The 24,607-nt window shown below is 40.1% G+C and overlaps 1 protein-coding gene across 4 annotated transcripts in view; it reads right to left on the bottom strand.

The window, feature by feature from the left end:
* The window catches only part of BMP2K (BMP2 inducible kinase), a 68,342-nt gene that overhangs the window by 22,020 nt on the left and 21,715 nt on the right, over positions 1–24,607 (bottom strand). For 3 of the 4 annotated variants that reach the window (XM_065061689.1, XM_065061686.1, XM_065061687.1), the window contains 12 exons: positions 24,020–24,125; positions 22,465–22,607; positions 22,013–22,134; positions 20,959–21,040; positions 20,212–20,344; positions 17,596–17,699; positions 15,339–15,418; positions 13,482–13,642; positions 11,783–11,955; positions 8,865–8,954; positions 4,106–4,287; positions 1,299–1,456 (listed from right to left, as the gene is read on the bottom strand). In XM_065061689.1, the coding sequence (XP_064917761.1) occupies positions 1,299–1,456; positions 4,106–4,287; positions 8,865–8,954; positions 11,783–11,955; positions 13,482–13,642; positions 15,339–15,418; positions 17,596–17,699; positions 20,212–20,344; positions 20,959–21,040; positions 22,013–22,134; positions 22,465–22,607; positions 24,020–24,125 (1,534 nt within the window). The remainder of the gene's footprint in view (positions 1–1,298; positions 1,457–4,105; positions 4,288–8,864; positions 8,955–11,782; positions 11,956–13,481; positions 13,643–15,338; positions 15,419–17,595; positions 17,700–20,211; positions 20,345–20,958; positions 21,041–22,012; positions 22,135–22,464; positions 22,608–24,019; positions 24,126–24,607) is intronic. The other variant, XM_065061688.1, reaches the window with a different exon arrangement.

The following is a 24,607-nucleotide window of genomic DNA, read 5'->3' as shown; positions in this document are numbered from 1 at the left end:
ATGTTGTGCTGACCTTTTGGTTGAAGCTAACCTTCTCCAGATTCAAGAAAGTATAATTTCAAAAGACTGCCAAGGTTTCATTTGGAAGCAGCATGCCTTAAGATATTCACTTCTAAATAACTTAAAATTCTAAACTTATATTCACAAAGGGAACTTATTTTTTGGCCAGCACATTAGCCATTTTCCCCAGCTTCCAATAAGTAATTCTACCCTAAAATGTGTGCAGGCTACCTCCAAATTTCAAAAATAGGAGTCTCATTTGATCAACATAGGATACAAGTGAAAAAAAAACAAATCAACTCCCCCTAGAGTCTGGGAAAAAAAAAAAACAAACAAAAAACCCACACACACACACCAAACCACACAAAAAACCAACACAGCAACAAAAACCACCAAACACATCACCCTGCACAAACAAACAAACCAAAACAAACAAACAAAAAAATAAAAAACCAAAACCCCAACTTTCCTTAAGGATTAACAGGTAATGTGCACATCTTGCTCAGTGACATGCAAGCAAACAGAAAACCAAGAAGAAAAAGACCCAATTGAAGGCATAAGGGTTTTTTTCAATCACTTGAAATTAAATTCTACTGCATTTTTAATTGCAAGGAACTTGCTGACAGTCCACCAAGTATATACAGTACAGATTTCGACACTGTGACATCTTACAAGTCTCACGAATAAATCCAGTCTTGATAAAACCAGTTTTAGGAAGATCATCCAAAGAGTATGTGTTAAGGAATTAAGAAAAGCCTGACTTCAAGAGGAAAAAGTTTATTCAACTATTGCCATATCAGAACAATAAAGCAGCCCTTACACATAGCCACTCATCAAAAAGGACATTACAGAACATTAACATAATGTAATAGGTCCATTTTCTTTCAGGCATTTTCAAAGGACATATCAGACCCACAGGATCTTCTGCTTTGGAGTGCAAGAAAGAAGCTGGAAAGGAATAAAGCAAACAGCCAAACTTTCTTCCACATCTGACAACATACCTCTGCTATTCAGAGCTTCTTGATAATCAAGGTGACACAAGCAGGACTTAAGAGCTAAGGTGTAACCATTTCTGCCAGTAACTACCAGTTTTAGACAGTGGGTTCCTAGTGGGCACACATTTTCAAAAAGGGAAAGGAAAAGAAAGGAGACAGGCCCAACTCTGTCCTCAAACGCTCCAAAAGAATTTTCTGTACACAGACTGCATGGCCTTTAGACAAGCCAGGTGTTAGAACTGCTGAGCAACCACAGAGCACTTATTTATTGTGAAGCAAAATAAGCATTCAAATGTCCCTTACTTGATCTTAGCAGGTCAAATTCTCTGTCCAGCAGCTCCTCCTCTGTCAACTTGGAAAAATTGTCCTCTCCAAATGGGTTCCAGCCTGACATATCAGGTGGGTTATTGATGTTCTGCTTTGAGTAAGTGGCAATTGCCTCAGCATCAGGAATACCTGACCTGCAAAGTCAGTTAATGGAAACAAATAAAAGAAAAACATAACAGAATTGTTTTATAAGAGTAAAAATCTATTATATGTTTCATTATGCCAAAATACTACATAAAAGTAACACACAGGCATGAACAGCTCATCCCAAATGCATATTCAACGTAATTGAAGACAAAATGGATCACTTGAAGTATGTGGTTTTGATTGCATAATTTCTGTATGAAATCCTTGGATCTTTCTTTTTGCATTTTTTCCTTGTAGTCAAAGCACAGAAACATTCATCAAGACAACATGCAAGGGCAAACACTGTCTTTTTCCTGTGTTCATTTCTCTACCACCACAGGAGACAGGCTTGTTTTTTGCAATAAACCTCTAATAAATGTCTGAAGTTTATCTGTTCTCAATTTTCAAATTTCTCATGAGGCACTATAAGCATCTTTAAATTCTACATGCATTCAACTGATACAATTAACTTAAAACAAACAGTTGTCATGACAGCTTCTGCAAATATGAGTCTTATCTACACAGACAAGGAAACCTTTGACCAGATGCGTTTTTCCTTTCACGCATGTTTTAGCAAATTACACCTACCAATAACTCTGTTCAAAGTGGACTAAGGAAGAAGGAATCAAGAAGTTACTGCCTGCTAACTGGTTTTCTCTCTATGCCTAGGCAGGCTCTGCAGGCCACACCTGCAGCCTTTAAAGACAAGGGCAACGGGCTCCTTCCTGTCTGCAGTGGAATGGCTGATGACATTCCACAAGACTACTGGCTCCTTCTGCTGAGAGAAGGACAACAAGTAGTACACTGCAAAGCATTTAACACAGCAAGGGAAAAGAAACGCACCCCTTGTTCCTTTAATACAAGAAGTCACCTTTTTGCTTTACAATATTATTCTTATGCATTGCAAACCCTTGCTAACCCTCAGTCATTGATGTGAAGCTAAACTTAGCAGGATCAAAATCTTCAGTTAAACACACAAAGAATCCAGAAACATACACATTTACTTCCAGACTAGAATGCTTCCTTTCAGAAATTAGTTGACAATCCCCTCTGCTAGGGATAAAACTACCAAATTGGCAAAATAAAGCCAAACAGGTCACAGTGAGATACAAGATTGTATCAATCTTATCTACAGCAGGAAAATATATTGCCTTTGCTCTTTCAATACACTGTAGCCTAGAAAAGACTCAGAATGGCAGCAGCACCTGATACATCTATGTCATTATATGAAGTAAAAGCCTGTGTCAAGTTTGACTGCACTGAAGGCTTTGGCACTCCCACAAGTGCAAAGGGTTTCTCCTTCAATATACTATATTAGTTATCTGTATTGAAATATATCCTAGATCAGAACATGAGTGACACAGGACAAATATGTGATTATTATACATTTATTTTTTTTATTAAATTGGGAAAGGAATGTTTTTTTCATTCCACATGCTGTTTTTAGTAAGACTTCAAGGGAAAATTATTATTTATTATACTTCATTAAGCAAAGGTAAGTCCACAGGCCTCTGTGTCAAGGGTTTTGATTGTGCAGTGACAATAAAACCACAGCAGATGTATTGTTAACCTCCTCTCCCCCTGCTTCCCCCTTCAGCCCCCCCCCTCCCCCCTTCCCACTAAGGACAGGGTAAGAAGGACAGAGAGAAGAGAGCTGGAAAAATTAAAAATGTTTTACCAATGCTACTAATGCTACTAATAAGAATAGAGAAAGTAATACAAAATATATAAAACCAATCTTGAAAGTCCCAGCAACTGCAGAGCCAGCACCCAAAGTCCTGGATTGGACTCTACAGCCAACCGGAGCTGGATTCAGTCTGTCACTAGGCCTCAGTTTGCAGGGACAACTAGCAAGATCCTCTCCTCATGTCAGCCATAAGCAAAAGGGGTGAGATCCTCGTGATCTCCCACTTTTATATGAAGTATTCACGTGATTGGGATGCTATACTCGGTCAGTTTCTTGGTCACCTGTTTCTTGTTGCCCCTCTCGCGAGATGTGCATCAATTCATTATCAATAGCCTCGCATTCCATTGTTATGTTTACCAGAACACGTATCTGGTTTTCCAGGAAAATGCAGCTAATATTAAGGCTTTAGCTGACAGGCAAATTCACTAAAAGAGAAACTTGTTTTTAACAAAACCAGGACAGTCTGCAAAGGGACCATATCCCTGATTAGGTCTACTTCATGGTATAGCATACTTAAGCCAGGCCACTGATCAATGGGCACAAGAGGTAGAACCCCTAGCAAATAAATGCCAACTATGAAGCCTCTCTTCAAAAATACTATCCTCCAGACTGGGTCAGAGGACAATAAAGTGATAAAATCAGTGTTTGAGATGACTTTCACATGCCTATTACCTCATTAAACACAGGCTACTGACCACCCAAAGCAAAGTGTTTAGGAGTCAGCTTCTGGATTAAGTCCATCAAGGAGAAAAAGGGGAAGGCACGTTAAGGAGATGAACCAGGCTGATCTGCTGATGAGTTCCATGTCACATTCTCCTCCCAAAATAACCTTTACCACTAAACAGCAACTACCTAACTGCTTTCAGTAAGCAAGCAAGTAATTCCTGCAGAAAGTATTCCTTTGGGCTCATCACAACTAGCAATGTGAGCAATAAGTAACCCTTGGGCACATCTGTATCAAAATACTTGCCTGCTTGCAGGGTAGGGACAATCTGCCACTGTTCCAGCATGCACTGGAAGGGACCCAGGGTAGGAAATTAAGGCTGGTGAGAAGTCTTGTGGAGAAGTGATATATTCAGGAGACCACGCCTGTTGCAAGTGCTGTTGCTGTTGAGCAAGCATCTGCTGCTGTAGGAGAGCCTGCTGATATTGCTGCACCAAAATAAGATAACAATCAAGTTAATAAAATTCACCTGGGCCAGCATAAAACTCCTCTGCTGAGTAACAATACCAGTCTTGCAGCCAAATGCACCAAATACCATACTCCAGAAAAGCCTGGGAGCTCCAGGAGAAACAAAAAGCCAAACCTGTCTACTAGACAGGTAAAAAGAAACTGCCCACTAAGTCAGTGACACCAGTCTTCTCTGCCAATGTATTACCACTTAGCTTTTTGCAATTGTTACAAGCTACGTATATGCCACTGCAGCACAAAGCAGCTCGTTATCATCGTAACACTGTTCTTAAAAATCCCTAATCAAAATTTCATTACAATAGCTCCTGACTTTTGAAAAACATGTTATGCCAGTTAGCTTTCTTGCTTTATCTGTACTTTTTATACATGTGTACATGTATACATTCTTAAATGCAGCTTTAAAGTACTTGAAAACATTAAACCAGTAGAAAAGCCATTGTTTCAAAACTTCAATGTCAGCAAATGACAATATATTTTCCAGAGTATCCCTCTTATGACACACCTCAGTATGAAACAGTACATTGCACAATATACTTGTTAACAACAATATCTCTGCTTTCAGCATGCAAGGATTTCTCTTGGCTAGACAGGCTTGTTCTGTATAACCTTGGCTGAATTATATTACTCCAGAATATTGTTTCTTTTTTAACAAGCAACATGCCACCCCTATTTTAAGAAATCCAGTAACTTATGGGTGTCACCTGTATATTTTTTTTAATACTACTTTAAGGCTTAGGAATTTTGCATTGTTTCATCAGGTCCACTTCCAACTGCAAACGCCACATAACACAGCTATATAACTATAATACATACACAACAGGCCCTGAATTAAGTCCATCAAGTCCCTGACTCCCTTTCCGGAACTAATTCAGCCCTCAGACTACTATCCCCTGTTAATAGTCCAAGCTGGCAGCGAGGACATCAACAGAAGAAGTACCAAGATAATTAAAAAAGACTTTAAAGCACTGGGTCGGTCAGTTCATGGGATGGGAGCACAAGTGATATTTGCCTCAGTTCCTGTGCTATCTGGGATGGATGAGGAGCTAAATAAAAAGAGGAGTAGAAAAGCCCATCTCATCAACAGGTGGCTTAAAGATTGGTGTCACCGTCAAAATTTTGGGTTTTTTGACCATGGGGCAAGCTCCGTGGTACCTAGTCTCCTCAAATCAGATGGGCTTCATCCTTCTAGGGAGAGCAAGAGGACTATAGCCCATAAGTTGGCAGGGCTGATCAGGAGGGCTTTAAACTAGGTTTGAAGGGGGAAGGGATTGAAACTGGGCTCTCCAAAGATCAGCCTAAGGATGGAAAGCCCAAATTAAGAGGGAAATCAGCAGCCCACTTGAAGTGCATGTACACTAATGCACGCAGTATGGGCAACAAACAAGAGGAGCTGGAAGCCATCGTGCAGCAGGAAAGCTATGACATAATTGCCATCACAGAAACATGGTGGGATGACTCATATGACTGGAGTGCTGCTATGTGTGGCTACAAGCTCTTCAGAAAAGATAGGTAAGGTAGGAGAGGTGGAGGGGTGGCTTTATATGTTAGAGAATCACTTGACTCTGCTAAACTTGAGGTCAGCAGTGACAAGGTTGAGTGCCTGTGGACCAGAATCAGGGGGAAGTCCAACAAGGCTGACATCCTCGTGGGTGTCTGTTATAGACCACCCAACCAGGATGATGAAGGAGATGAATTATTCTACAAGCAGCTGGCAGATGTCTCAAAATCGACGGCCCTTGTTCTTGTGGGTGACTTTAACCTGCCGGATATCTGCTGGGAGCTCAATACTGCACAGAAGAGGCAGTCTAGGAAGTTCCTAGAGTGTATAGAGGACAATTTCCTTCATCAGCTGGTAAATGAGCCTACCAGGGGCAAGACCCCACTAGACCTACTGTTTACAAACAGAGAAGGGCTGGTGGGAGATGTAGTGGTTGGAGGCCGCCTGGGGCATAGCGACCATGAAATAATAGAATTTTCAATACTCAGAGATGCAAGGAGAACCATTAACAAAACCTCTACACTGGACTTCCGGAGGGCAGATTTTTGCCTATTCAGAAGTCTAGTTCAGAGCATACCCTGGGAAACAATGCTTAAAAACAAGGGGGCCCAGGAGGGTTGGACATGCTTCAAGCAGGAGGCTTTGAGTGCACAGGAACAGGCTATACCAGTGTGCCGAAAGGCTAGCCGGCGGGGAAGACAACCGGCTTGGCTAAACAGGGAAATTCTGAATGAAATCAGAAGTAAAAAGAGACTTTACCAACTGTGGAAAAAAGGGCTGGCTACTTACAAAGAATTTATGGAAATAGCTAGGTCACGCAGAAAAAAAATCAGGGAAACAAAAGTGCAATTTGAAGTTAATTTGGCCAATCCTGTCAGGGATAATAAAATGTCCTTCTTCAAATACGTTAATAACAAAAGGAGGGGCAAGGAAAACCTCCATTCTCTGTTGGACTCTGCGGGAAATATTGTTAACAAAGATGAGGAGAAAGCTGAGGTACTCAATACCTACTTTGCCTCAGTTTTTACCAGTAAGACAGGTGGCCCTCAGGACAACTCATCTCTGGAGGTGGTTGACAGAGATAGGAAGCCAAATAGGCCCCTTGTATTCCAGGAGGAAATAGTTGGTGATTTACTGAGCCATCTGGATCCTCACAAGTCTATGGGACCAGATGAGATCCATCCTAAGGTTATGAGGGAGCTAGCAGAAGAACTTGCCAAGCCGATCTCTATCATCTTCCAACAGTCCTGGCTCACTGGGGAGGTCCCATATGATTAGAAATTGGCCAGTGTTACCCCAGTCCACAAAAAGGGGTGCAAAGCTGACCCTGGCAACTACAGGCCTGTCAGCCTGACCTCAGTGCCTGGCAGGGTTATGGAGCAGATCATCCTGAATGGAATCACACAGCACCTTCAGGATGGACAAGCGATCAGAACCAGCCAGCATGGGTTTAGGAGGGGCAGGTCCTGTCTGACCAACCTGATCTCCTTTTATGATCAAGTGACTCACCTGGTGGATGAGGGGAAAGCTGTGGATGTGGTCTATCTGGACTTCAGCAAGGCCTTTGACACTGTCTCCCATAATATACTCCTTCAAAAGCTGGTAGCCCATGGCTTGGACAAGTGTACTCTACGCTGGGCTAAGAACTGGCTGGAGGGCCAGGCCCAGAGAGTGCTGGTGAATGGGGCTGCATCCAGCTGGCGGCCAGTCACTAGTGGTGTTCCCCAGGGGTCAGTGTTGGGTCCAGTCCTGTTTAACATCTTTATTTATGATTTAGATGAGGGGATTGAGACCATCATCAGCAAATTTGCTGATGACACCAAGTTGGGAGGGAGTGTCGACCTGCTGGAGGGCAGGAGGGCTCTGCAGAGGGATCTGGATAGACTGGAAAAATGGGCTGATTCCAATGGGATGAAGTTCAATAAGGCCAAGTGCTGGGTGCTGCACTTTGGTCACAACAACCCCCTGCAGCGCTACAGGCTGGCGCAGAGTGGCTGGAGAGCAGTCAGGCAGAAAGGGACCTGGGGGTACCAATTGACAGGAAGCTCAACATGAGCCAACAGTGTGCCCAGGTGGCCAAGAAGGCCAACAGTATCCTGTCCTGTATCAAAAATAGCGTGGTCAGCAGGACAAGGGAAGTGATCCTTCCCCTGTACTCTGCATTGGTGAAGCCACACCTGGAGTATTGTGTTCAGTTCTGGGCCCCTCAGTTCAGGAAAGACATTGAAGTGCTGGAGCGGGTCCAGAGAAGAGCAACATGACTGGTGAAGGGACTTGAACACAAGACCTATGGGGAGAGGCTGAGGGAGCTGGGGTTGTTTAGTCTGGAGAAGAGGAGGCTTAGAGGTGACCTCATCACTCTCTATAACTACCTGAAGGGAAGTTATAGCCAGGTGGGGATTGGTCTCTTCTCCCTGGCAGCTAGCAACAGGACAAGGGGGCATGGGCTTAAACTCTGCCAGGGGAAATTTAGGCTGGATATTAGAAAGAAATTCTTTACAGAGAGAGTGGTCAGGCATTGGAATGGCCTGCCCAGGGAGGTGGTAGACTTGCCATCCCTGGAGGCTTTTAAACTGAGATTGGACATGGCACTTAGTGCCATGATCTAGTAAACGGACTAGAGTTGGACCAAGGGTTGGACTCGATGATCTCTGAGGTCTTTTCCAACCCAGCTGATTCTGTGATTCTGTGAAAAGGCAGTTGCTGGCTACGTCCACTTAGACTGTTGCACTACTTAGTCATCTTAGGCCTAGAGTAGGAATTTAATGCCACTATGTTTTCCATCACTCTGTAGCATAACATATAATCATTGCTGTGCTCATTACTGGAAGCTTCAAGCACCAAGTAGGTTTCAAATTAGTAAATCAATACTTAATAAGACAACTGCAACTCCAGATAAGCTTTTTCAAGGAAGTCTGGATCAACTTTTCTTTCCCCTTCCCCTCAAATGCATCCACAGCTCATTACAACTACTCAAACTTCTCTTACTGCATCTTCTCAATATATTTACAAACCACTTCTGTTCCATTCTTGACATACCATAGCAGGATACTGTGGAGGCTGCTGTTGGTACATGGACTGCATCACCAGCTGTTGTTGGACCATTTGCTGGTGCATCACTTGTTGATACTGTATTTGAAAAGAAAATATCTTTAAGAAGTCGTGAACCTCACTTCAGAAAGATACAGATGTTTAGAAGAGGCATTGATTAAAATATCACTTCTGTGCCTCAACAGCATTTTTCAGTTAAAACACCACATAATCAAGAATCGGCTTGCAATTCAGTCACTGCATTTTTATGACTATCTGGAATCTTTTATTTTTCTTCCCTGCCCATCCTCCCCTGTTAATATTTTGCCTGTTTAACAAAAAAATTAGACTACACATTCTGCACTGCCTTTTCTAAGTCAAGTCAAATCACATCCTAACTTCTGCAATTTTCACCAGTGCTGAGCCCATTTGGAAAATAATTCAGATCTGCTTTAAATAATAACATGTCTCAATACAGGAGAAGAAAAAAAAGAAAAAAGAGAAATACCAATAGATGTCTTGGACAGAATCTGAAAGTTCTTGGCTGACTCAGTTGCTCTTCTATTATGCTTACAGTTATTTACAGTACGCAAAACTTAAAGGTATGCAAGCTGGCTGTGTTAGAATACATGAAAAAACTGTGTGGACAGCACAATTAAGAAGAGGAAGCTTGTCAATGATCAAGAAAAAGCGAAGAAAGTGAAAATTGCAAAAATCCAACTCAGATGCTGTGTGTGTAATCACCTACTCCAAGCACAGAATTGTCACCTACATAATTCCTAACATTTACCTCAAGCATATTTACACATACACAAAACCTTTATTTGGGCCACACAACAGGAACTGGAAGCAAGCTGAGATTCAGGATCAAACAAGTAGAAACAAGATAGCACAAAAAAAGCAACTTTCTAGGCTAAGCTTTACAGTGCCCATGAAGACACAAATGTGCAATCAAAAATAAAAAAAAGAAGGGGCAGGTGCAATGATCCCTTTCTTCCTCCCAGAAGCAAACCAGCAGGCCACAGCAGCAGCAATCACAGAATGTTAGGGACTGGAAAGGACCTCAAAAGATCATCTAGTCCAATCCCCCTGCAGGAACACTTAGATGAGGCTACACAGGAAGGTGTCCAGGCAGGTTTTGAATGTTTCCAGAGAAGAAGACTCCGCAACCCCTCTGGGCAGCCTGTTCCAGTGTTCTGTCACCCTGTGAAGAAGTTTCTTCTCAAATTTAAGTGGAACCTCTTGTGTTCCAGTTTGAACTCATTACCCCATGTCTTACCATTGGTTGCCACCGAGAAGAGCCTGGCTCCATCCTCGTGACACTCACCCTTTCCATATTTATCACTATGAATGAGGTCACCCCTCAGTCTACTCTTCTCCAAGCTAAAGAGACCCAGCTCCCTCAGCCTTTCCTCCTCCCAGATTGGTGTCATCAGCAAACTTGCTGATAGTGCACTCTATTCCCTCATCCAAGTCATTGATGAATATATTGAATAATACTGGCCCCAGTACTGACCCCTGAGGCACTCCACTAGATACAGGCCTCCAACTAGACTCTGCCCCATTGACCTCAACTCTCTGGCTTCTCTCCTTAAGCCAGTTCGTAGTCCACCTCACTACTTGATCATCCAGACTGCACTCCCTCAGTTTAGCTGTGAGGATGCTGTGGGAGACTGTGTCAAATGCTTTACTGAAGTCAAGGTAGACCACATCCACCACTCTGCCATTATCTATCCACCTCGTTACGTCCTCATAAAAGGCGATGAGATTGGTCAAGCACGACTTCCCCTGGGTGAAGCCATGTTGACTGCCCCTATTGACCCTCTTATCCTTGATATGTCTTGAGATGACACCAAGGATAAGTTGTTCCATCACTTTGCCAGGGATGGAGGTGAGGCTGACTGGTCTATAGTTACCCGAGTCCTCCTTCTTGCCCTTTTTGAAGACTGGAGTGACATTTGCTTTCCTCCAGTCCTCAGGCACCTCTCCGGTTTCCCAAGACTTGGCAAAGATGATGGAGAGTGGTCCAGCAATGACCTCAGCCAGCTCCCTCAGCACCCATGGGTCTATCCCATCCGAACCCACGGATTTATACATGTCCAGATTGCCTAATTGCTCCCTAGCCCAGTCCTCATCAACTGAGGCAGTTCCGACTTCCTCTGGGGCCTCAGGGGTAGGGGGCTCCTCAGGACAGCCTCTGGCAGAGCAGACAGAGACAAAGGCGGCATTCAGTAACTCTGCCTTCTCTATATCATCTGTCACCAAGGCACACACCTCATTCATCAGTGGGCCTGTATTGCCTCTGGTGTTAGTTTTATCTGCCATGTATTTGAAAAAGCTCTTTCTGTTGTCCTTGACCCTTCTCACCAGCTTTAATTCTAAGGAGGCCTTAGCTTTCCTAGTTGCCTCCGTACACCCTCTGACAATAGCCTTATATTCTCCCCAAGTGGCCAGGCCCTCCTTCCATGATCTATAAACTCCCCTCTTCCACTTGAGCTTACCCAGCAGCTTCCTGTTTAACCAAGCAGGTCTCCTGGCTCCCTTCCTTGACTTCCTATGTGTCAGGGTGCTCTGATATTGAGCTTGGTAGAAGCAGTCCCTGAACACTAACCAATTATCTTGGGCCCCTTTACCTTCAAGCAGCCTTGCCCATGGGATTTCCCCCAGTAATTGTTCGAAAAGGCCAAAGTTTGTCCTGCTGAAGTCCAGGGTTACAATTCTGCTTGCTATTCTGTTCCTGCCACAGGAGATCCTGAACTCCACCATTTCATGGTCGCTGCAACCAAGGCAGCCCTCAACCTTTACCGCTTCAACCAGACCCTCCTTGTTAGTGAGTAAATGTTTAACTGGCATGTAGAGTCCAACTGTTATCAACAAGCACAACATATGCCTCTCACAGCAACTTGTATAACACCTTTGACTTGTACCTGCTGAATGTAAGCATGCTGAATTGTAGGCTGCTGCTGCGGCAGATGGTGTAACTGCTGTAGTCTCCAGTCCCCTTGCTGCAGTTGCTGGAGAACTCTGTTCTGCTGTGGGTGATGTTGGTTGGTTCCTGGGGACTGTAACATTTCTTGTCCATTCCCTGGCCGTGTGGTTCCTGTAATATTCAGACAACACTACTAACACACTGATCTCTGAAACTGAGCTAGAGATCTCCCTAGCAGTTAACTTTTTCATTGAACAATTACAAGGCGAAACAATTTACAAACTTCCCTTCCCAGTCTGACAACTAGTAAAGCTGTTAGATACTAAGTTCACTTCTTAAAAATACTTCCAGGCCTGTCAATATACAATTTCTAACTATAACATGGAGGAAGACTCCTTTGGTCTCATCACAGAGGAAGCTGGGTTCAAGACTTTTGCTTTACTAACTCTTGAGTTTTAGCTTCTACTATCTCAAACCCTAACCCTCAAAGCACAAAATTTGGTATGCACACAAAGCATACATGTTTTTATTTATTTAAGGGAACTATCAGGTCTCTTGTCAAATTCCCTTCAACAGGACACAATTTCGTCAACTTTTTTTTTGCAGTCTTTTAAGTAAGCAGCTACTAACAAATCACTCTCTTGCACACTCTATTCATTTTCTCAAGTGCCCAGGATTGATCTGTTCCTTGTCATAACAGGAAACACTTTCACAGTTGGATGTCATTTGGATCCTGTGCAGTACAAGTTGTTTACACCTGGGACACAGATATTCTCAGTGGCCTTTCAGTTAGAGGTTTTCCCAATACCACCACTGAAACTACTCCTCCATGATGAAACCAATCTACACTTGATAGCCTGAAAATTTAAATTAAAAAAAAAAAAAAAAAAACAAAAAAAAACATCAACAATAGGGCAATATCTTGTCTTTGAAAGAACAGCACTGCCAGGCAGTCAGGCAGTGTGCTGGCAGTGACTTCCAACCCTAGTTCGCTTAGCACTCAAAACATGTATTGCAGTGCAAGTACTGTAACAGACATGTAACAAAGTATAACTAGGAAAGTATTCAAGAGATAAATTAAAACTGTTTAAGTGAATATTTATTAGAGCCAGAACTCTTTTTGAATGAGCTAAAGAAAAACTCAAAGGATATACTGAAAATCCATTTAACTTGATTGAGTCTCCCTCCATTACTCCTCTCTTGCCCCTCTATCACACTGACAGTGCAATGTGAAATGCAGTGGTCAATCACTAGAGAAGTGAAATTTTTACCTGGTTCCAGCCCAGACATAATACCAACATATTGTGGACATTTCATGACTTAATCAGGCACAGGGAAATATTTTTTCTACTACAATGAAAGCAGTTTGTTACTGAAGAGTTCAATAGTTTTAGTGATTTATTTGAAAGTCAAAGCTGAATACGAACTTATCACACAGTCTGCAGTGGCAAAGCCAGTTTAAAAAAAAAAAAAAACATTGTTAAGCACAATGATAAGAATACCTTCACTTCTTAACTACTTGCATGTAGCTTTTGTGGCATTTGATCAAATGTATTACTTGGACATTTACAGTCTTTCAGAAAGTATGAAGATTTGGGTTTTGGCATATAAAAAAACCCAGATGAACTAGAGGCAATAAAGAAATACAAATTCTTTCTTCATTTATTTTGGTCCATCTTTAGACTTTGATAAATTACCTTTTTGCCCATGATTACCAAATTCGGCAAGAATTTGTGCTTTGACTGGAGTTGCTGAGCTCTGTATGGTCAGCACACTAGAAGTGGCAGTGCTTGAATTGGCCTTTGGTCTTTGTCGCGGTGCAATTGAGGTTTCTGTTGGTCCAATGGTATCTCTTATTCTGAAACAGCAAGTTTTCCATAGAAGAGACTTGATTTAAAAAGTTACTATTTCTTCTTCAAATTAGACACAATATCTCTCTTAATAGGTCAATTACACCTTAACCATGTGCTGCTCTATTTCTGAATTGGAATTTAACACCTTAACCTTTGTTTCCCAAAATTCCCCCCATCAACCATTGCAGCCACAGGATACACAACTGTTGCAGAACACCATTATGAAGGAGATAGAAAACAGTCTTATTCCCAAGGAGACCAAGGCACTAGATGAAATTTCACTGTACAAGCTTTTGTGAGGTTACAGTATTGAAAGGTATGTGCAGAGCTTGAATCAGCGATTCTTTAACTAGAGATATGATCACTCTTCATACATACAGGAAATAAGATGAAAAATCTTCTGTTAAGTCAACTCATGTCTATTTTGTTCAAAAGAGAGATTTAGCCTCTGGCAGCTGTAACACCCATAAACTGCTCAAAACATTCACATGTCCCATTCAGTACTTCAAGGCTGTTTTACAATCCACCAGGGTAACAAACATGTTGAAAACCAAAGTATTTCTGAGCTTTAATCCTGTTATCAGGTTATAGGTATGCTTTTTTTAAACTGTCCAGCTGCTCAAAAAACAATAATTCACCATCTGAGCTCCAATACCTAACACCTCATGCTAGTTCCTCACATACTATGTCAAGACATCATCTGCCTTAGCCTGCTGTCAGAAAAGTCATCAGAAAGCCATCAGAAAAATTGTCGATGTCATCAAGCCATCAGAAAAATTGTTTTTAAGAAGCACTGTGAATCTTCCTGCTCTTGTCAAGCAGATTTAGTCAGAGTTTAAAACACTATCGCAGTCTAGGCCTGCCTTCTGCTGTATGCTACCAGTTGACAGCACAGCCAGGAAAACCAAACATATCCAGACTGTGACATTAAGTTACAACAGCACAGACACCCGTATATAGCTCAAAAACACAGCTTAGGTGATTCTATCAATTTGCTTCTCATTCACAACAGGCTAATCAAGCCAGAGCTGCAACAGAGCTGATAATTAGCGCTCAATATCAAAGTACTTAAGTCAGACATGTTGGTAGACTCAAAACCCAAACTTCTGTTAACAAGGAACAAAAGCGTAAAGGATTCTTTCAGCATTAGCATTAAGCAGACAACATACGCTACAGCAGAAGTATTCAATAAAAAGAATTGCTAAGTATTCCCAAGGTTTTGGTTTTATTAACAAGTAAAAAAAAAGGAATATTTTGGTATAAAATCTATAATTTTTGAAAGAACAAAATCCATTTACCTTCAACAAGCACATGATAGCACATTTAAATAAAACTCCTAAGAACAGTTTACATTTACCATATTATCCTCACCTCCCACTAACATCTCTTCATTTCTTAATTCACTCATCCTGATAGGAGAAAATAAGGTAGATCAGGAGCAGATTGCTAGGACTTCCTCATTCCATCACAAAACAGTCTCAGTTTCTCTCTGTAGATTCTCAATGCAATCAAAAAAGCAATGCAGTGGAATCCAAAGAGAGACTTGAAGCACTTAGAACCGCAGATTATCTATCCTAGTGACCTCTGCTACTAAGATGCTTCTTCATTTATTAGCAAACTGACGAAAACAGGTTTCAGACAAATGCAATATTTAACAGTATTAGTAAAAAAAATAAAAGTAAAGCCACATCCACTGCTCACCTTGCTTTTATTTGGCTTTTTCTAGCAGCTGCCTCACTAGCTGTCATGGGTTCAGGAAGAGTTGAAGGGAGAGGAGAATTCTTGGGAAAAATAAATTTGAATACATTAAAAAAAATCCTGAAAGAAAAAATCATTATATATTGGAAAGAAATACTTGGCTTCAAGTTTTTCATGTTACAAGGCTTCATGCGGAACTCACTCACATGGCTGTAGAGTGGAAATGTGTTAATTTCTCAGTATCTCTATTTTAACTTATCTGTTACAAAAGTAAAACACAACAAACATTACTGGTCTGTCTCTTAGGGCAACTACTTCATTTACACACTATAAACTATTAACAATAAAGTAAAACATTTTCTCCAAATGTGAGAACACTTATTTTAGCCTCAAGTTGAAGGACTAAAACAAAGCCTAACCTTTGGATGAAACCACAGTAGTTTTTCAGCCCATGCGGCTCTTCCACTGCAATACAAATTCCAGAAAACAACGCAGTATCTAAGCTTCTGTGGTCCTTTAAGTTATCCCCATCTCAGTTTAATTCCTGAATGAATTATGTTAAACCTAAACTGCACTTAACTGAGGTGAATGGAAGATCTGAGGGAGAGAAAGAATACGCTCACAAATTACTCATATGCCAACTCCTTACGTACAGTAAAGCAAGCAAATTGGAATCTGGCCACAAATAGTAGAGACGGTTACCAGTTTTCAAGTACTGTTTCTGAAGACTACCGTCAGGGCTGGAATTAGTCAAGAGTCTAAGAAGAGAGACTCTGACTCTCCCTTGAAAAAATAAGCTGCTGTCAAAGACAGGACACTGGACACAGCCAGCATCTCTTCAGACCTAAAATGGTCACTCTTATATTCTCAATAAACTTCAAGGGGGAGGGTTAGGAGTGCCCACATGCATGTTTTTGTGCTGCTTCTCTTTGAAGGCAGCACCAGGCACTAGAAAGGCAAGTACTACAGAGGAAATCACCAGCAACAGGAACCAGGGCATAGATTTACTGCTATTATAACAATGACATGGTAAAAAACAAACAAACCCAACACACAAACCAACCCAAACCACCTCACCATGCACCCAAAACAGCTTCACTTTATAAGACTACCCCAGGCACTTTAACTTTTCTATTTCTGTCTCAAGGCAAAGGGCCAAGCAAGCAGGCAATTCCTATCCGCAGCTAAAAAAGAAAAAAAAAAAAATTCCAAGAAACAGATACATTCTCAAGTCACTCTAGTGAGCTGATACAACTCCTCCAATGAGTAACATAGTAATGTCCCAAATTATGCTATGCCAAGATAAAGTTTTATACTTGCTCATACTTCAGAATGAAATATTGAAAGGAAAGTGTAGTTATTGCACCTCCTAACCACACGTCACAACATAATGCAAAACCATTCAAAACACCTGAAATTTAGCCTTTACCTATAGACAGTGGGCACTTTAAGGTTTCCTGACTTGTTTTTAACATATCCTAGGTTTCAAAAAAAAGCAACACTCACATTTACTGAACACCTTCTTCTACAAGGATCAACAACGACAGAATTCAAAGGGATCTCAGCAAGTTCACTTGTCTGCCTCCAAAGGCAGGGGTTACTGGAATTGACATCTACTCCAAAATGAATTGAGATAGATTTTTCCTAATGCCTACCTCAGGAATCACTGAACACCACTGACAGGCCCTCAAATTCCATGGCACAGTAACTACATCTGCACATGAGAGATGATCTTTGTTTTAAAGTCTGAACTTTCTCTCAAAGTTCAAACTCACATAGAAAGTAAGAGTAGGAATGCAGGCTAACCAAGGCACTTTTCTGGTCACTGTACTCCTTCCAATGGATTAACAGAATTGCTAAGGATGATTACGGAAAAGGGTTTATCCAGAACAAACACAACTGCTCTTGACACAACATTAAACCTTCTATTGTCAACAAGTCTAAGTTCTGTAGTATATTTACACATTAATTATACCAGACACAAGAGATTAGTAAGGGTTAAAATCACAAATCAGTTGGTATTGGTGCAGTATCAATACAATTCATTAAGTTATGCCTCAAAACTAAAATCTATTTTGTTCAGAGAGTTAATAGTGTATGGGTACAATAGCAACTTGAAGTGTATTCTGCTCTGTTTTAAATTCAGAAACAAGGTTTAAAAGAAATTGGAATAGTCTTTCTCAGCTGCTTTCATAGACCTTTCTCAATGCTACCTAGAAAATCTACTAAAAAATATAAAAAAACCTTAAAGACTACTTACATTCATATTAGACACTGGACAGTCCTTTTTGGCAAGTTTAAAGGCAATGTAAGACACTTGAAAGATATCAGGTCTCTGTTCCTGATCTGGTTCAAGCATATATCCTGCAAAAAATTGATAGGACGAAATTATCACCATTGGACATTAAAGAGCCTATTGAGGCAGTGTGCTACCAGAAGAAATAAAGCAATTCCACCAACCGAGCTTTCCTCAGAAAGAGTACTTCTGATTGTTATGGCTTTTTGGGTGGTGGTTGTTGTTTTTTCGCTTGTTGTTGGTGGGGGGAGGTCTGGTTGGTTGGTTGCTTGCTTTGTTTGTTAATTTACTTTCTGTCAAATACTTGCTTGGGTCAAATATAATTGAAGAATACATACACTGTTTGACATTTTGAGTCTCAGTTGTGGAAAGGATAGCTAAACTGCAGTAGTAATTAATAATTTCCAAGTCAAACAACATAAAACCAAGGCATAGTACTAATATTTCCCAGGGTTAATACAAAATTCAGTGTACCCAACAGAAAATTCACAGATTTCACTGTTTCCATCATGCTAAGGTTCTGTGCCATCTTTTGTCTTGCAGGTTTAGCTGGTTGTGCCCACTTTCCTATATTAAAAAAATACCTAGTTCCATGGATGAAAAAAGACATTTTCCTGAAAAGATACGAAATTTCTGACTTCCTTCTCAAACATTAGCTTCCCAAATTAGATGGTTTGCTGCTTTTCAAGCAAATAAAAGTTACTTTACATTATTTACAATATGACAGAGAACAAAATCAGGAAATCTTGCCTGACTGAGGAACCTAAATAAACAGTGAAAGAGATTTTCTAAACAAGCGAAGACTCCAAAATATGTTCAGCTACAAAGAAAATTAACAAAATATGAAAACTTAAGTTCTCAGTTTTGATGAGAAAACACAAGCTATATTTCCAAAACGCTTCAGTAGTACAGCCAACCATAAACAAGATGATGTAAAAAATGAAGTTTTTTTAAAATTAATGTAATTTTAGACACATCCTACAATTTTGCTCAAAGCCATTATTTTGCAGCCAACACAGTTCACAGCAAGTTTTATTTTCAATGGGTTCTACAAAATAAAACAGATTAAAAGTGACAGCACCTTTAAGCAGAAACAGAACACTTAAGAAGTGACTTCGGCCATTTGATTCTGAAATATTAGATTTATGAGGTGGAGAACATTCAGCTTTTGGGGGCTGCTATTCCAAATGGGAAGGGAAATTTACATTATTAAATTCTTCCCCACATATATTCCATGCCAGTATAGCTCATCTTGGCACAGAACTTCACTGAATCTTAATAAATTAGCCTTCATGCTTATTTGGAGACAGGATTAAAATCTGTACTCTTCTATAAAGGGAGCACTGTCTGACACCAAGAAAAGTATTTAATCATTTGAACATGAATACCTCATTGTGTCAGTTATTAAGTATTTACAGAAGGTAAATGCTTACCATGGAAACTGCTTCTTCTCAATTAGAAATGTGTGCTCAAATGACTGTCTCGGATTTGCTATTTCCTATCATATAAAAGCATCACCTATGTGGTCAACACAACTTAAAAATAATTCATAAGTGCTCCCACTCAAACTTCCTGAATTTTTCATATTTTGTCAGTTGCACTCTTTGAAGTTAATCTGCTCGAAGCTGAAAACAAAAATAACTGAAAATACTCATGACTACTGTAAATATTAGATCCACTATCTCTGTACTTGCATAAGAGACTAATCACTAGCCTCAGAGCTTCTTGTTGTCCAAATATTTCCTCCATACTCTTTGTGCTTTCAAATGTTTGTGTCTGACACCCTGGGTTGCACAAACTTTATCAGATTTGTCTTCTATAAACCAAACTACTGTGAAATTCTCCCCAGTGCAATACAACCCAGCCCATATGTTGCTACACTAAACTTGCACTTCCAATTCATCTAGGCACAACTGTCCAACTTGAATAGAAAAATACTATGAACAGCCTGACATTCCATAGAAGATACACACTTAGGAGCAAAAAGGAACTATGAATAAATTAAGACCTATTATTTTCCTTCCCCTTATCCCTTTGTGGTTTATAGACATCTGAGGAAAAAAAACATCCATGCCTGCCAAAGAAACCAAAACGTTCTTTTAACTCCAACAAAGCTCTTCTGACATGAGGACTACAATTTCATCTGGTAGGTCTTTGCAGTGTTTATTCTGTTTCAGTCTGGAAGTTATCAACTCAATCATTAAATGTCCAGAATACAGTAGCTGATTTTAACATGTTAGCTTGTCCCTGATCCAAAGGAAAGACTTGCTTGTACTCCACTCACTTGGCTCACTTTTAGCACCATTTCAAAGTAGTTTTCTCTAAGTTTCTGAAATTCCTCTCTAGACTGGCACCTCAATTCTGCACCCTGTAGCACAGTCCTCCATTGAGCAAAGGGGTAAGAAAGGGCAAGTGCAAGACTTGCAAGATGGATGGTAGACAGAAGCAACTCCCGCTGTTCACTCAAGAACCCAGCCAGTGTGCACCACCCATCCCAGTCACTCACCTACATTAGTGGGATCTTTTGTGTTTTATTCAATCGATGAGGCTCAAGAATTGCCATGCTGCCCAGATACTTACTTATCAAACAGTGTATACTATGAGAGTATCGGGAATTGTCCGGAACGGTAAAGCTTCCATCACAAATAGCAACTTGACTTTCTCCAAAGGGAAGTGAAAAGAAACAAAGCTTATACAGCAAGCAGCCGAGTGCCTGTAAAACAAATGCAGGCACTGTAGAGGGATGAGGGCAAGCCATTTACACCATAAAGCAGCACCAACAAGAAACAAATTGCATTCTAGCTACAGCTGCCTTATGAAACTCTCTGTTGATGTGACAAGCTGGCATGGAAAGCAGCTCTAAAAAGGCTTTCTTTCCCACTGGTTTGTATGTTACATAACCAACTACCAAAATTGGAATGTACTCCAAGAGCTGCATTCACATTGCCGTATCACCCAGACATAACACTAGTGTTTCCACTGCATTTAGTCTTTACTGCAATGGCTCTTAAGCACAACACCTAATAAACGCACCCTTTTCTTATCATGTTGCCAATAGTTTTCCATGAGAAATCACTGCTGACTATCAAGCAGCAACCTGAGCAGACAAAAGGAATAGAATTCTAAATTATCTCCCCCTCAACTCAAAATGCTCATCACGCATAGTATTAATGTTCTTTACAGAAGACATAACTACCAAAGATGCTTCTACTATCTTCAGCATAGTATATGTCACTTCCGAAGAATCAGTTTTTCAGTTAGTCAAAGCTGCTTTTAACTTCGTCCCGCTTCAGACCCCACCTCTTGAGTCCCTGATCTTTTGCTTACCCAGATATCTGCCTTGGTAGTAATTGGTTTTCCTTCATAAAGATTGATCATTTCGGGAGCTCTGTACGATAGGGTTGTATACCTAGCAGTACACAATTAAAAGAAGACACAAATGAAAAACATGCCTCCGAACTGGAAGTGTGTTTTCCTGTATCTATGATGCACACCCTGTTTGCACTGAAGGTTCAGATATAGGCACAGAACTGTCTTATGCAAGTCAAGCCAATTATTGCATTTGCAGTATCACAGAGAATATTTGGAGTAGCAACACAATATTTCTTCTTGTGTATGATAACTTTAAGGTAGCTAAAACATGTTTTTCATGTTATTTCCCCAGCACAAGTACTTTTGCAAGAATCATTTTGCATAAATAACTGCAATAACCAGTCATTTGAAAGATATACAAATCCTACAAGAGTAATCTCTATCACATATTGAAACATACAGAAATACATACTTAAAAACCTAACATCTCAAAATAATTACTAAGCCTGTAGTCAAATTATTTTTCAGAGATGGGGAAAAAAACCTCAACTTTATTGCTTCACAACTTGAGCACAAAACCTAACAAAACCTCCTGCAGTAGTAAGCATGAAGGGGCAAAACCAAACTAATACATGTTTTCAAGAGTATGCCTGTAATAAAAGTTAAAATATTTTTCCAATCATTCTCTGGGAGAATGAACATGGATCCTACTTTATAAATAAGACTCTACATAAATCCATTCTAATGTTGAATTACACCAGTTCTTACTCCTAAAAAGGCCAGTAGCCAGATATTTTTGAACTATTTCATTTCAAAACTACATGCTTTTTGTCAAACAGTTTTATTCTTAAGAGTCTCAGTTGTGCAAAAACAATCTGTGAATAAGTGGAAGAAATATATGTCACCATATAGTTCCACTGCTTTTCTCAATTTACACTAACATTTGTTAAAATTCAGCCATTAAGTTACAATTCATAGTAGTAAGACACGTGCACACCACACAACACCACACTGAATTTCATGGTCCCACAAGCATTGCTCGTGATAGGCCACTTAAAAGTGAACTTACTTTTTAATTTCTTCTTCAACCACATGAACACCATCTTTTTGAGGATTAAGATATTTGTTTGTGGCACTGCCAAAATCACAGAGAACATAGTTGCCGCCATCATTTAACAATATATTCTCCACCTTGAAAGGAAATCAATACAGAGGAACATTAGAGGAAAACAATTGTATTAACTTCCCAGGTAACTTATTACACATTCTTTCCATCACACACAAACAGAAAAGTTTGCAGAAAATAAAATTTAAAAAAAACCAAAACACAACACCGATACACTTGTCAGTAGCAATAAGTGAGGTCTTACGGTTTAGTCTCTCTGTTTACAGCTCCACCAACAGCAAGTGCTTCCCTGAGTAGAAGACAGTGTCTTAGTGATATACCTCTTATATTCTTCATCCTTGTTAACCTAGATAATCAATTTTAACCTAGACAATCCTGTTTTTTGAAATTCATACCTTTAGGTCCCGGTGAACTATAGGTGTTTTGCACTGATGCAACCGAGCAACAGCTTCACAGGTATCACAAAATATTCTCATTACTTCTGATTCAGTAAAGCCTGTCTGCAGACGCTGATTCATCTGATTCACAACTTGCCCAGCTAAAGAAACAACACAGTAACTTTTAATAATTCCTTTCATGGACAGGAATATAGACTTATTTACGGGCAAAAAGCCCGCAATTAAGATTCACAAAAGTTTTCCACAGTCACGGTATTTAAATAAAACAAACCTGTTTTCCAAATTCATACTCTTATCTTAGGTAGAAAAATTTGTGTCTCGAATGAAAAAAGAATTCCTTATGACTGAAACCCACTTGGGACAAAATGCTGCAAACACAAGGAAGCATCTATCACACAAAGATGTTACCTTAAAAGTGCTTCTTGTGTTCAGATGCTTAGCCAAAGCCCCATCAGCCAAGAGAAAACAACTGATTTCATATTCTAGACATTCTGTCTTTCTGGGAGACAAATAAAGAAAAAAAAAAAAAGAGCACCCTGAATCCACCTTTCAAGTAATGCCTCACAGAACCTCTTCAGAGGTTTTTTTCCTAAGATCAGGAAACATTTCCCTGTTTCTTTAAGTAATTTTACCAGATCACACTAGGCTATTCCTACCACAATGCTCACTTAACACTAACATGGAGCAAGACTCAGTATCTGCAGGGCCTTAGCATTCCATCTAAGCAAGGATGCTTGGAAAAAGTCCTGATGCTGTCAAGTCATCTGACAGCTGACATCCATATGGCTGTTTACCATTCTAACTAAGGAAAGAGTGCTATCAGTAGGGAGTCAGGGAGTGCGCTCTCACAAGGGTACAGAAACTCACCCATACAAGCAGCATAGAGGATCAAAAATTTGGCCATTAGTTTTCAAGTTCTCTTCTTATTTCCTTTCCCAATCAGGTCAGTACCTAGCTATCCTAATTTTAGACCAACTTCAGAAGTTAAACTCTGTGGCAAGTTTATTCCAACACATATGTGAGATGGGGGAAAAATAATCTACAACTACATGTTTTTATATATTGTTTGAAACAAAGCTAAATTATAAAGAAGGACCACAGGACTACTACATTTTTGTGCAGTGTTACCAACACTAACTATGCTATGCTCATTTATAATAAGTCACCTGTCAGAAAAGAGTAAACAATCTTGAATATTGTGATCTGAAACAAAAATAGCAGAGGGAGAACAGCAACAAAAAGCTTGCCAATCTTTCCTATCCCATTATGTTGATCAGCACAAACAGCAGAACAGGAGGATTTCACTTTATCCTCATACAAGTAATTTTCTTGTTTCTAATCTTACTTAATTACAAAGCCAGGCAAAACTGACTTTCCCATTCTCTCAGTGTTCAACAGCTCAGCACTTAAGTAACAACGCAAACAAAAAAGCAGAAAGAACTGGATTCCAGCTGTGAGATATATGTTATCCTGTTAAAGTAAGGGAACTATAAGTAAGAATCTCAAGGGATTAATACAAACATTTTCCCTGCACTTCCCTGCTGTTTCTTACCTCGACAGTACTCCATGAGAATAAGCACCTCCCAAACATTATCACTAATAGAGTTAACAGTGCAATCCAAATAGCTCACAATATTCTTGTGCCCAGATAACTCTTTCTGAAAGAGAAAGTGCACAGTAAACCTCAGCACAGAAAAATTTAAACAAATAAAAGACAGTAACAGTTTTCAGGCAAGCACTTCAAATTCAGTTAGCCACTGCCCCACAGCCTCTAGTCTTGACAAAGTACCACAAACACAGAACATCAGCTTATCACTGCCAGCAACGTCAGAGTGACTGCTACATATGGAACACAACACTATGACTACTGAAAATAGAACATCTATGTGCTACCTGTTGGACAGTGCAAACACATTCGAACTGTTGCTGCTAAAACAATCTTACAAATTAGTAATATCAAAAGCCTTGATATGTAGGAGATACAGATTACTCCAGCTACTCAGGACCATCCAAAGCTAAACTGAAAAAGAGTCTCAGTTATTAAAAAAAGGTAGTCAGGAAAAAGCCACAATTCTTGCTGCCTGAACTATTATTACAAAGGTATTAAACACAAGCAATCAAACGTGTCCCCAAGCAAAAA

The sequence above is a fragment of the Columba livia genome, chromosome 4 (genome assembly GCF_036013475.1).
Source record: "Columba livia isolate bColLiv1 breed racing homer chromosome 4, bColLiv1.pat.W.v2, whole genome shotgun sequence".
Classification (NCBI taxonomy): Eukaryota; Metazoa; Chordata; class Aves; order Columbiformes; family Columbidae; genus Columba; species Columba livia.
This window is presented reverse-complemented; position numbering and strand designations above follow the sequence as displayed.